This window comes from Pimephales promelas, chromosome 23 (genome assembly GCF_988280905.1).
Source record: "Pimephales promelas chromosome 23, fPimPro1.hap1.1, whole genome shotgun sequence".
In the NCBI taxonomy this organism is placed as follows: Eukaryota; Metazoa; Chordata; class Actinopteri; order Cypriniformes; family Leuciscidae; genus Pimephales; species Pimephales promelas.
Window position 1 is genome coordinate 18,865,534 of NC_142791.1, and position 14,073 is coordinate 18,879,606.

General features: G+C 45.1%; 2 protein-coding genes and 1 long non-coding RNA gene across 3 annotated transcripts in view; 2 read left to right on the forward strand and 1 right to left on the reverse strand.

The window, feature by feature from the left end:
* Positions 1-14,073, forward strand: part of fbn2 (fibrillin 2) — a 42,580-nt gene that overhangs the window by 5,395 nt on the left and 23,112 nt on the right.
* Positions 2,990-4,600, forward strand: LOC148969442 (uncharacterized). Its single transcript, XR_016149610.1, has 3 exons — positions 2,990-3,223; positions 3,301-3,370; positions 4,176-4,600. It is a non-coding gene; the product is annotated as an uncharacterized LOC148969442 (long non-coding RNA).
* LOC120495509 (uncharacterized) lies at positions 10,090-11,657 on the reverse strand. The gene is made up of 2 exons (XM_039695127.2): positions 11,537-11,657; positions 10,090-11,470 (listed from the first exon to the last, which is right to left on the reverse strand). The coding sequence occupies exons 1-2, from the start codon at positions 11,655-11,657 to the stop codon at positions 10,533-10,535; spliced, it is 1,059 nt and encodes a 352-aa protein (XP_039551061.2). The 3' UTR covers positions 10,090-10,532.

Genomic DNA, 14,073 nt, shown 5'->3' on the forward strand with positions numbered 1-14,073 from the left:
TCTGACATGTTACATTACAGAAGGAAAATGGGTTGCAAGTGGTGTTTCATGTTGTCTTTCACAGTGAACAATGTGCACTGCTTATTACAACAACAATTTAATTTTATAGAGTTCTATAAACAGGAAGTTAATATTGAGTTAACTGACATTTCAGATACAATATGGGAATTTTTCTTCACAAAAAATTAATTTAGTTTTAAGCCAAAGCAGAGACACGGTAGTCTTCAAGCAATGCACAGTAGTGTCATTTATTTTCTAAATGAATCAATGTGTTGAGTGAATGATTCAGTGACTCACTCATAAAGTCTACACTTACTGGTGGATTAATGTAACCTGCAGAAAAATCCCCACCAGTAATTAACAGATTGACAGTCTGAGTCAGCCAAAGTGCTGCCATAGCCATATTTTGTACTATAAATCGACAGATTTGAATAAATTCAGATGTGGACACTGGCATTGACATCCAGGTCAGCACCTATGGTATCTGTGTATGGGATGAATATGATTATGAATATGAATATGATCAATATGATTAACACGTGCAAGCACAATTATCAATGAACTTGATACATGTTGCAGAAATGTTTTATCCATGCCTTTCAGCTTGTGAGTGCAAAATTCAAAATATTATGAATGTGTAGCAATTTGTACAAATAGAGAAATGTACGTGAATACAAATGTTTTGCAATAATGTATCATAATTTGCGCATGCAACAAAGAAGATGTGCATGTGTGGATCGGGTGCATTCATTGAATGCATTCATTGAATTATTTTCTGAGTCGATCTCATTTGATTCATTTGGATTTTGAGACTTTCTTTTCGCGTTTTTTTAAACATTTCACAACCCACACAAAAAACAACTACAAATGAATAGGCCTGGTGCTAATTATTAATTTGTGCACAGCAACCAATGTATTTGAGAAATTCACAAATGTGCTTCGCCACGTTTTAACTAACACAATACAACTTGTGTGTGCAAAATCCAGAATTACATGAATGTGCAGCATTTTGTACAAATAGCCTAGAGACATATTTGTTAATACAAAAGCTAAATTTCAGTATTAATGTAGGCCAGAATTTGTGCGTGCAACAAGTAAGATGTGCATGTGTGGATGAGGTGACACGTGTGCATTCATTGACTCATTTCTGAGTCGATCCTATTTGATTCATTTGGGTTTTGAGACTTTCATTTCGCAGGTTTCGCCTTGCAAGATCCACACACCAGGGGCAAGATCCACACACCCATAGAGGGCGCTGGGGCGCCGCCCTCCCTCCGACCTGTCTGTCTGTTTTTTTAATATATATTATAATTTATCATTTTGAAAAATAATCTGTGTTAATTATATGCTAATAATTGTTTTACTTTGAAAAGTGTTTTTAACTCACCAGAATGATATTTGCATTCACTTTCGTTACTTTTATCATGTTGGTGTAGTAGTATAGCCAATAGGCTGTCTTCTCAGGGCGCCAGTTCGCTCAGCCCCACAGTGCTGGAATTTAAGCCAATGGTTCCCCGGTTGCTATGCAAAAAAGTTTATATTTCGCCAATCAGCGTCGTCAAATTTTATGGTTTGGGGGCGCTGAAAATATTGCCCACAGTATCAGATTAGGGGAGTGCACCGTGCACGCGCACCACGGGACATTTTTTTACCCCAGATGAGAGAAGAATGGCAGCGCCAGTGACGTCGAGTGGAAATAATGTAAAGTTAGTCGTGGGAATTGACCTGTCTGTCTCTGTCACTCACTCACTCACTCACTCACTCACTCACTCACTCACACACACATAAACACTGTTTCACACACATTTGATATTAAAATAGTTATTATAGGAATATTAATACCTGTGTGTTTGCTTTGTTTTTTTTTATGTTTTTAAGTTCTGAGTTAGATTACTGTGTTTCATACTAGTTAAAATCAACTTTCTTCTCATACTTGGGTGTTACCCTCGAGAATGTTGTCCCACCCTCTCTTTCTCTAGTATCAACACATTGTTATCCATTATCCAATTTGTCAAAAATAAATATGTAGTCTACAGCTGGGGATTGATTAAACTAGATTGTTGTATTACCTATTATTTTTTGTATTACCTATATTATAATTTATCAATATTATGCGTTTGCACTTTTTCTTTCAGCACACAGAGCATAATAAACATGCAACTTGTTCATTATCATTAACTGTCAAACTGTTATTATTATTATTGTATTATTTGACCATTGGTATTGACTGTGTTATTTATTGGTATAGGTAAGGGCATGGCCTAAGGCCTAAAATGCACCAGAATGCAGGAAATCACATCTACTATATTCAAAATTTTCTCCAGACCCCCCTCCTATTCAGCCCCCCCCCTACAATATTTTTCACCAGCCGCCACTGCCACACACACTGTCTGAGAAAACCTGTATGCTTTATTAATAAGGTAAGCTTATATTGTAGGCTATATTAAATTTGGCGCTTCAATATCTGCCATCTAGTGGTAGCAGGTTTTCTCAGACAGTTTGTGGATCTTGCAAGGCGAAACCTGCGAATGAAAGTCTCAAAATCCAAATGAATCAAATAGGATCAACTCAGAAACGAGTCAATGAATGCACACGTGTCACCTCATCCACACATGCACATCTGACATCTTACTTGTTGCACGCACAAATTCTGGCCTACATTAATACAAAATTGAGCTTTTGTATTAACAAATATGTCTCTATTTGTACAAAATGCTGCACATTCATGTAATTCTGGATTTTGCACACACAAGTTGTATTGTATTAATTTTAGATGTAGCGAAGCACATTTGTGAATTTGTCAAATAAATTGGTTGCTGTGCACATATTAATAATTAGCACTGGGCCTATTCATTTGTAGTTGTTTGTGTGTGGGTTGTGAAATGCTTAAAAATGCGAAAAGAAAGTCTCAAAATCCAAATGAATCAAATGAGATTAACTCAGAAAATAATTCAATGAATGCATGCGTGTCACCTGATCCACATGTAGCCAGGCTTAATAATGAGAAACACTATTTAGCCGTCTGACCCAGTCACAAAAGGGTTAACTTTTATTTCTTCTCTTTGATGGACATGTAAGTGAGCCAATGGGTGAGCTCTGTGAGATAGTGAGCTGACCAATCAGCTGCCCGCTAGGCTCTGTTACAGTTACACCTCTAGTTTCGCGTCACTGCACGTTCTTTTGGCGCTTGCACTTGAGCATAGAAGGCTGCGTTATCTGCTTGGTAAGATGAAAGACAAAAAACATAGAGCAAATTAAGTTCATTATTGCTTATGCTGATTATACCTTGTTGTAATATAGAGTGTAAACGAAAGCTGTGCCTGTATCCACTGTTGTCACGGAGCTAAAGGCAATGGATTCCGTTAAAATGGTGAGTTGTTTATCTAGGCATCGGAGTTCGCTAATATTCATGCTAACGGGCCAGGCTTTAGATGCCCATTTTTTTTTGTATTTAACATAGCCTACTGAGTTTACTCTGAGATCGCTAGCATTTCTGTTAATTGTGTTAATGTGTGAATCAATGCAAAGGTGTTCTTTGTGTAAAGCTAAAAGTGTAAAGCCTACAGTGTGTATATGTTAATAAGATAATTAGCCATAATAGGCTAGTGAAATACTGGTTAATGTCTTTGAAATCAATAAGTTTAGTTGTGGGTTATAAAAGAAGAAATGTTAACTTTTCATACTGTTAGTTTGTTAAATAGTGATGTTAAAAAGTGTGGATTTAATTGTGGTCACTGAAGCTTAAAGAGGTAAATTTTTAGTGCATTCTTTCCACTGTTACCGGTGCAGAGGGGGATAAATAAGCACACTAACGCCTTAATGCCTCTAATTTAAAAGTGATGCAATTTGATTAACAAAACTACAGGAATTGCATGTAAACATTAATGTTACTACCGTACGGTTTCATGAATCTTAAATTGTCTTTGTGAAGACATGCAGAGAGGATGCAATTTATGTAAATTTACTTTTGATACTAGAGAGAAATTCACATAGTTTTGATACTTGAAAAAGAAAACAAAATAAAACAAAGAGCTGTTGTACAACAAGAAAGAGATTTTTATATTTTATTAAAGGTGTGCTGAAATATTATCTCATTTTATTTTTTGTTGAAGCCTGTAGCAGTTCATTTACTCACTGAATGGAATTTGAAAGAAATGATTTGGCCTTATTAATAGGTCAGGTTTTGGTAAAGAGTGGGAAACATCGTGCAGAGGTCCTGGAGAGATACAGATCCAGACGTTCCGAACGTTCTTCGAGAGACTCATTGATTCCCAGTCCAGGTGGCTGGGTGGCGAGCCAACCGTGTTTGACAACGAATCAAATCGCTTTAGATGAACTGTCCGGATCATCCTCTTCATCTTCTTTGTGGTAGGACAAGCACTAACTCAACCTAAAAATAAAGGGCCCCAACGTTGAAACTGCATTCTTGTCTACAAAGGCAAGGTGAACCGAGGATAAACTGAGCTCAAAAGTACTGAAAAAGAGGGTTTTGTTTTGTTTATGTGCGCACTTTATTATTTTAGTTTGTTATTTTTCATAAATGTGTTTTTTGTATGTATGTACTACCCTGTGAGTTTAATACAGGTTATCTAAACTGTCATTCTGGTGTGGTATTCTTTTATTTGATGTTCAAGTCTCAGGCTCTTAAAAATCTAGCGTCTGCTGATTCTGGTCCACATCGTATCCATAATAACCTCTGTGCTATTTTAGACTATTAAACCTATGTACATTATTTCTACTATCTAGTAATAAGGGTTACACACACATGCACATCTTCTTTGTTGCATGCACAAATTATGATACATTAATGCAAAAGAATACATTAGTATTCACGCACATTGCTTTATTTGTACAAATTGCTAACATTCATTCAATTTTGAATTTTTCACACACAAGTTGAAAGGCATGGATAAAACATTTCTGCAACATGTATCAAGTTCATTGATAATTGTGCTTGCACATGTTAATCATATTGATACTATATTCATCCCATATCTTCTAAATGTCTATTTGACATCTGACAGGAAACGTCCTATAGACATACAGTATTGCAGTAATGGGGCGGCAGTGGCTCAGTGGTTCATGTGGGTTGTCTATGAACCGAAAGGTTGGTGGTTCAATCCTCGGTTCCACCTGACCAAGTGTCGAGGTGTCCATGAGCAAGACACCTAACCCCAGCTGCTCCCGACGAGCTGGATGGCGCCTTGCATGGCTGACACCGCCGTCGGTGTATGAATGGGTGAATGTGAGGCAAACTGTGAGGCCATTAGGTCTATGAAGGCGCTATATAAATGCAGTCCATTTACCATACAGTATTGCAGATGAGCAAACACTCTTCCAGATGTAAACATCACCTTCACGAAGGTCTGTCGAGGCAGCCCTTGTTCCTCCATGGGAATACGGGGTTCGCATCCTGAACTATCTTGGCGACTGGCTTTTCTAACTCACTCTCGAGACCAGGGACCCAGTGCTTCGGCACCTAGCTCGCCTGGGCCTCAGTTTCTCATTCTAAGGAGTGTCCTTAGAATGAGTGTCCCATGGACAGGGGCGCCATGTGCAATGGACATGCTGCCGTTGGCTCCTGGACAGGACCCCAGCGCCTATGGCATGTCAATTGCCTCGAGTTGCTGGCAGTACGTCTCGCTCTGCACCGCTTCCATGCACTGCTCCGGAACCAGCACGTACTAATCTGACCAGACTATAACGGGACAGTTGCGTACATCTGGTCTACGCTCCTGCCGTATGTCGCAACTTGCCCGCCACTTCTTATGGAGTCAGAAGCATCTGAGGTCGCTTCGAGCCATTTATGTTCCGGGAATCTTGAACTGTGCAGCCGACAAGCTCTCACGGCTTCAGCCTCTTCCTGGAGAATGGCGACTCCATCCCCAGTTGGCAGCTGATTTGGGATCAGTTCGGGGACGCACAGATCTGTCACGACTCGTTCCACTGCAACCGGTTTTACTCCCTGTCCGAGGGCATGCTCGGCACGGATGCACTGGCGCACAGCTGGCCGCGGGGCCTGTGCAAATATGCGTTTCCCCCAGTGAGTCTTCTCGCACAGACCCTGAGCAAGATCAGGGAGGACGAGGAGCAGGTCATTCTGGTTGCGCCACACTGGCCCAACCGGACCTGGTTCTCCGAACTTGTACTCCTAGTGACAGCACCTCCCTGGACAATTCCTCTGAGGAAGGACCTCCTTTCTCAGAGACGGGGCAGCCTATGGCACCCTCGGCCGGATCTTTAGAACCTCCATGTATGGCTCCTAGATGGGATGAGGCAGGTTTGAGTCTGTTGGAGTTTTGGTTCCTCACCACTGTCGCCTTGCTTTTGGCTTGCTTAGTTGGGGTTATTTAATATTTAATATTTAACAATATTATTGATCTGTGTTGTACTACTTTCATGTTATCACTGTGAAGCTGCTTTGATACAATCTGTATTGTGAAAAGCGCTATATAAATAAATGTGACTTGACTTGACTTGACTTGAGTACCCTGCCACCAGCGGTGGCGGCTACCATCACTTCCGCTAGAGCGTCGTCCACAAGAAGTGTCTATGTGTTGAAGTGGAACCTCTTCGTCAACTGGTGTTCTTCTCACTGAGGAGACCCTAGAAATTGCTCGATCAGTGTCGTGCTTTCCTTCCTGGATGATGGGTTGGAGTGAAGGCTGTCTCCCTCCACCCTGAAGGTGTATGTTGCCACTTAAATGCCCTGCAAAGTGCTCTCTTTGAGCCTCTGCAATCAGTCAAGCTTAAACTGTCTATTAAGATGGCGCTCCTGGTTGCACTGGCCTCCATCAAGAGGGTATGGGACCTGCACGCATTTTCCGTTGACGAAGCGTGCCTGGAATTCGGGCCGGCCTACTCTCACATGATCCTGAGACCCGGCCCAAGGTCCCTACCACTCCCTTCCAGGACCAGGTGGTGAACCTGCAAGCACGGCCCCTGGAGGAGACAGACCCAGCCTTGGCACTGCTCTGTCCAGTATGCACACTCTGTGCTTAGGTAGACAGAATGCGGTGTTTCAGGACCCCAGACCAGCTCTTTGTCTGTTATGGTGGGAGACTTAAGGGAAAGGCTCTCTCAAAGCAGAGGTTGTCTCACTGGATAGTGGACGTCATTGCTTTGGCTTACCAGCAGCAAGGCCGACTGTGCCCCCTTGGTGTGACGGCACACTCCACCCAGAGTGTGGCTTCCTCTTGGGCTCTAGTGCATGGTGCCTCGCTAGCAGACATTTGCAGGGCTGCAGGCTGGGCGACACCTAACACATTCGCCAGATTTTATAATCTTCAAGTGGAGCCTGTGTCCTCCCATACAGGTCCTTCTCAAAAAATTTGCATATTGTGATAAAGTTCATTATAAAGAAACAGTGGACTGCGTCTTGAGTAGAAACAGAGCCACCGTGCACAGGCGTGTGCAGGAAATGGGCTACAGGTGCCGCATTCCCCAGGTCAAGCCACTTTTGAACCAGAAAAAGCAGCAGAAGCACCTGACCTGGGCTACAGAGAACCAGCACTGGACTGTTGCTCAGTGGTTGCATGTCATTCGGAATCAAGGTGCCAGAGTCTGGAGGAAGACTGGGGAGAAGGAAATGCCAAAATGCCTGAAGTCCAGTGTCAAGTTCTCACAGCCAGTGATGGTCTGGGGTGCCATGTCAGCTGCTGGTGTTGGTCCACTGTGTTTTATCAAGGGCAGGGTCAATGCAGCTAGCTATCAGGAGATTTTGGAGCACTTCATGCTTCCATCTGCTGAAAAGCTTTATGGAGATGAAGATTTCATTTTTCAGCATGACCTGGCACCTGCTCACAGTGCCAAAACCACTGGTTCACGAGTTCACATTTACATCAATTAAACAGAGTAAAGATTATGCGTATTTGGCGTGCTGTCCAGGGGGAGGGCTCCGAGCTCGGAATTTTTACCCGAACCCAGAGTGCTCCCCCCCCCTCGTTGTTGTAAGAGTATTTAGGAGAAGAAGTGAGGAGATGGGGTGGTGGTGGGATGCTGTTAGACTGTCAATGAACTGAGTTAAGTTTGCTGTATATATACCTCTTACTTCATTGATTGGGAGTGCGCTCCACTCGTGTCTAATTAGGCTTGATTACCTGAATGTGCTCCACCTGTGTTTAATTCTGAACATGCTCCTCCCGAACTTTGTTAGTAAAACATCATTTCACAAGTTCACATTTACATCAATTAAACAGAGTAAAGATTATGCGTATTTGGCGTGCTGTCCAGGGGGAGGGCTCCGAGCTCGGAATTTTTGCCCGAACCCAGAGTGCTCCCCCAAAAGCAAAAGGCAAAGGACAGCCGCCAGACTAAAGACCCCCCAAAACGCAGAATTTTGGCGGGCTGGGTCCGTTTGAATTGCACCGTTCTTAGCGAGCGCATCTTACTGCGTCAAACGGGCGAGCCCTTACTGGCCTATGGATGAGGAACAGCTTGATTTATGCCGCCTGACCAGGAGGGCCCGTGTTGCCTCTGGCGGAAGCAGCTTACTGCGCTGGGCGGACGGGCCCTACTGGTTGACGAATGAGGGGTGACAAGATTTGGGGATGCCCAACCAGGAGGGCCCATGTAGCTTCCGACGGGAGCAGCTCACGGCGTCGGGCTGATGGGCCCTACCGGCTGACGGTGGAGTGTTTTGGAAGCCCAGACTGGAGATTTCTTGCGGACCGCTGGGAAATCGATACCTGTTAGATGTAAAAGAGAAACATAGATGAATGCCATATCCGCTTGGAGACCAATGCTCGCTTGGCAGAAAAAGAGGAAACATAGATGCATGCAATGTCCGCTGGGAGACCAATGCTCGCTGGACAGAAAAAAGGAAAGATAGATGCATGCAATGTCCGCTGGAAGACCAATGCTCACTGGACAGAAAAAGGAAACTTAGATGCTTGCAATGTCCGCTGGGAGACCAATGCTCGCTGGACAGAATCATGCAATGTCCGCTGGAGACCAATGCTCACTGGACAGAAAGAGAGGAAACATAGATGCCTGCAATGTCCACTGGGAGACCAATGCTCGCTGGACAGAATTAAGCAATGTCCGCTGGGAGACCAATGCTCGCTGGACAGAAAAGAGGAAACAGCTGCCTGCAATGTCCGCTGGGAGACCAATGCTTGCTGGACAGGATTATGCAATGTCCGCTGGGAGACCAATGCTCGCTGGACAGGATTATGCAATGTCCGCTGGAGACCAATGCTCACTGGACAGAAAGAGAGGAAACATAGATGCCTGCAATGTCCACTGGGAGACCAATGCTCGCTGGACAGAATTAAGCAATGTCCGCTGGGAGACCAATGCTCGCTGGACAGAATCATGCAATGTCCGCTGGAGACCAATGCTCACTGGACAGAAAGAGAGGAAACATAGATGCCTGCAATGTCCACTGGGAGACCAATGCTCGCTGGACAGAATTAAGCAATGTCCGCTTGGAGACCAATGCTCGCTTGGCAGAAAAAGAGGAAACATAGATGCATGCAATGTCCGCTGGGAGACCAATGCTCGCTGGACAGAAAAAAGGAAAGATAGATGCATGCAATGTCCGCTGGAAGACCAATGCTCACTGGACAGAAAAAGGAAACTTAGATGCTTGCAATGTCCGCTGGGAGACCAATGCTCGCTGGACAGAATCATGCAATGTCCGCTGGAGACCAATGCTCACTGGACAGAAAGAGAGGAAACATAGATGCCTGCAATGTCCACTGGGAGACCAATGCTCGCTGGACAGAATTAAGCAATGTCCGCTGGGAGACCAATGCTCGCTGGACAGAAAAGAGGAAACAGCTGCCTGCAATGTCCGCTGGGAGACCAATGCTTGCTGGACAGGATTATGCAATGTCCGCTGGGAGACCAATGCTCGCTGGACAGGATTATGCAATGTCCGCTGGAGACCAATGCTCACTGGACAGAAAGAGAGGAAACATAGATGCCTGCAATGTCCACTTGGAGACCAATGCTCGCTGGACAGAATTAAGCAATGTCCGCTGGGAGACCAATGCTCGCTGGACAGAATCATGCAATGTCCGCTGGAGACCAATGCTCACTGGACAGAAAGAGAGGAAACATAGATGCCTGCAATGTCCACTGGGAGACCAATGCTCGCTGGACAGAATTAAGCAATGTCCGCTGGGAGACCAATGCTCGCTGGACAGAAAAGAGGAAACAGCTGCCTGCAATGTCCGCTGGGAGACCAATGCTCGCTGGACAGGATTATGCAATGTCCGCTGGGAGACCAATGCTCGCTGGACAGGATTATGCAATGTCCGCTGGGAGACCAATGCTCGCTGGACAGAAAAAGAGGAAACATAGATGCATGCAATGTCCGCTGGGAGACCAATGCTCGCTGGACAGAAAAGAGGAAACATAGATGCATGCAATGTCCGCTGGAAGACCAAAGCTCGCTGGACAGCAAATGCTTGCTGGACGGAGAAAAAGATAATATAACTCTTCTACAGGGAGAGTTTTTGCTTCGTCTGCTGGGAACTAGATCGCTGGATGAAGGAAGAACACCCAGGTGGACGACCCGGAGGGTTTTATTCGATGAGGGTTTGGTGGGCTTTTTTCATGTGGAACCGGTTGGTCCGTATGTAGCTTTGGAAAGCGTCTGAGGACCATCTTCCGAGAGCTTGGATCTGCTGCTGGGAGAGGCCTTTTTGGGCTGCTGAGGTTGCTGCTCCGATGCGGAAAGAGTGACTGGAGAAATGTTTTGCTTGGATGCCTGACTGTTGAAGAACGGATTTGAGATGTTTCTGGAACCAAAAGCATGTCACGGGTTTGTTGGAGTCATCTATAAATAGGGGATCAAGAGGGGATTTAGCCTGGGAGCTTCTCCACTGAAGATATGCCTGAATGGATTGGTATGGTTGGATTGGCGATGAGAGTTTGAAGATGTAGATGAAATGGCCTTTTTTGGATTGGTCTGTCTTGCTTTGCTTGATCAAGTATGAGATGGTTTCACTATCCAGTACTGCTAAGTCTGAGATGGTGGGGTGGACTCTTGGGTCAAATTTGGAAGTGATGGCGAGTTCCGAGCATCTAAGAAAGCCAAAAAAGGCTAGAATAAACATAGCATCGAGTGTGCGGGCTGTCTCGAGAGGCTGGTAGACTGTGCGGAGGGCATGAATACATTTTGTGAGAATATCCAGTGTTATGGGTTGTCTGGTGTCAGGATGGGTGGGATGGGATCGTTGAATTCCTTTGACCAGAAGGGAGGTTTGTAAATTATTTATCTCTGGAGATGGAGCGCCGTACATCAGTTTATGGAAAAACTGGATGCCGCTCAGGTAACCTTTGATGGATCCAACTTGAAGGCCCTTAATGCTGTTAAGGTAGGAGATGAATGAGGTGATTGAAAGGAGAGAAAAATCAGGGAATGGCAAGTTGTATGAGAAGTGGAATGCTTTAAAACACCTCCAAGCTGTCACATAAGATTGGAGGGTCCTGGGAGAAACTGCTTGGAGGATGGTGTCCAGTCATGTGTCGAGGAGTTGTTTTAGAGGGTGGGTTACGGGAATATTAGTTCTGAATAGTGAGGTACTGGAGTTGGGAATTGGTCTGCCTCTGGAGCCAGCGTCCTGAATTTCTGACAGGATCTGTGCTCGGATGTTGTGGGACACTGGGGGTGGCTCCGCAGCAACGGCGTTCGATGGGATGGGCATCTGAGTTGCTGTGAAGAGAGAGTGCTGAGATTTTGCCTGGAGAAGGGAGCTGAAAGGAACCAAAGCCGGGGCTGCAATTGTCAGCGGAGGTAGCCTCACGCTTGAATCGGCCTCTGGGGCTTGGGGAAGAGGGTTAACAGTATGAGAAGGAAAGGAAGGTTGAAACTGGGAAGAGTGGGCTCGTGCTGCAAGCGGAGGTAGCTGTTGCGAAAGCAGGTTGAAATGATTGGGCCTCCAATGCTAGCGGAGGCAGCCTCACACTAGCATCTGGGACAGGTGCTGGAGGCCACTGAAAAGAAGAGGGATTAGTAGCTGTTGCAAAACTATGTTGAAATGATTGGGCTTCCATTTCTAGCGGAGGCAGCCTCACGCTAGCATCTGGGACCGGTGCTGGAGGCCACTGAAAAGAAAAAGGATTATTAGGAACAGCAGGAGCCATGTTCTGATATGCTGAGGGGAGATCGGCGGGCCTGGTTCCAGCCAAAGCTGCAGCCTGCTGGCGAGGTTTGACGGCAGAAGGAACTGGGGCGCGGCCCAAGCTTGCTGAAGGCCTTCTGCTGCGGTTTGATGCTGGAAGAGAACTAGATTTAGTACGCTGGGATGGTGGTGTTGTCCAGCGAGGTGAATCCTGAGCTTTACTTTGCCTGCTGGTCCTTTTCGGGGCCGGCATGGACTTCGGAGAGAGGTTAGTCGATTGTAAGGATACATAGAGGGCATATAGTTCCGCTTTGTTCATCCTTCGCAAGAACTGAACATCCGAATTTATCAGCGCTTGCCTCAATCCTAAAACTGTCCACTTTCCAATTGGTGGAATTGTTGGGACTGCCGAGCGATAGGAAGAAGCAGGGGAGGGATTGTGATGTCTCGCTGGTGGAGGCGAGGGCTGGCCTCTGCGTCTAGCCGAGCGTGTAGCTGTTCGGGTAGGCAGGCGGCCGCGTGGAGAAGCCTGGGGATCAGTTGAAATGTTGGGCGGAGAAGGAGTGGTCCTTGGGTCAGCTGATTCTGGCTGAGGATCCGGTGAGAAGTTGGATTCGTCATCGGATGGGAAGAGCTGGAGTTGAGACATGGTAGCAAAAAGGTCGAACCAATATGCTGTTAGACTGTCAATGAACTGAGTTAAGTTTGCTGTATATATACCTCTTACTTCATTGATTGGGAGTGCGCTCCACTCGTGTCTAATTAGGCTTGATTACCTGAATGTGCTCCACCTGTGTTTAATTCTGAACATGCTCCTCCCGAACTTTGTTAGTAAAACATCATTAAATGGTTTACAGACCATGGTATAACTGCTCAATTGGCCTGCCAACTCTCCTGACCTGAACCCCATAGAGAATCTGTGGGATATTGTGAAGAGAAAGTTGAGAGACGCAAGACCCAACACTCTGGATGAGCTTAAGGCTGCTATCGAAGCATCCTGAGCCTCCATAACACCTCAGCAGTGCCACAGGTTGATTGCCTCCATGCCACGCCACATTGAAGCAGTTATTTCTGCAAAAGGATTCCCGACCAAGTATTGAGTGCATAACTGAACATAATCATTTGAAGGTTGATTTTTTTTTTAAATTAAAAACACTTTTATTGGTCGGATGAAATATGGTAATTTTTTGAGACAGGAATTTGGGGTTTTCATGAGCTGTATGCCAAAATCATCAGTATTAAAACAATAAAAGACCTGAAATATTTCAGTTGGTGTGCAATGAATCTAAAATATATGAAAGTTTAATTTTTATCATTACATTATGGAAAATAATGAACTTTATCACAATATGCTAATTTTTGACAAGGACCTGTATATTTGCTTCAACCAGCCGGTACTAGGACCCGCTCAGGTGTCTTTGCTTGCTTGCCATTCCACTCCGCAGACTGGATATGTGCGATATTCTCCTCAGGTGAGCTTTCCTCTTTCCCCCTGAGCATAGACGTTGGAACAGGGGGGGCGGGAGGGGCGGCCGCCCCCCCTCGAATGGCCGCCCCCTTCCCCCGGCCGCCCCCTAAATTCACCTAAGCACGGGCGTCAGTTTGAAATTTGCTGGGCACCAGGGGTGGAGCTACATGGTGGCCAGGGGGGGCCACGGCCACCATTGGTCAAGGCTCGGCCCCCCTGCCGGCCCCCCCTCCCAACCTCACGAGAAAATAAATTTAATAATAATAAAAAATAAAAATAAAAACTCCAGTAACGGTCTACAAAGGAAGCTGAAATGTATGCATTTTTTAATCAAGTCATTGATTTGTCACTTACGCTACAAGCCCCATATTAGCAATTATTATCACAAATAAATTGGATGTTGCACTTAAAATGCAATGGTTTACCTAAATAAATTATCGCCTAATATGACAATTCATATTGTGTCTTTCTGTCATTTGCACTAAAAACATCCCTGTCTCATGTTAAGGTCCCTAACCCCTCACATAATGA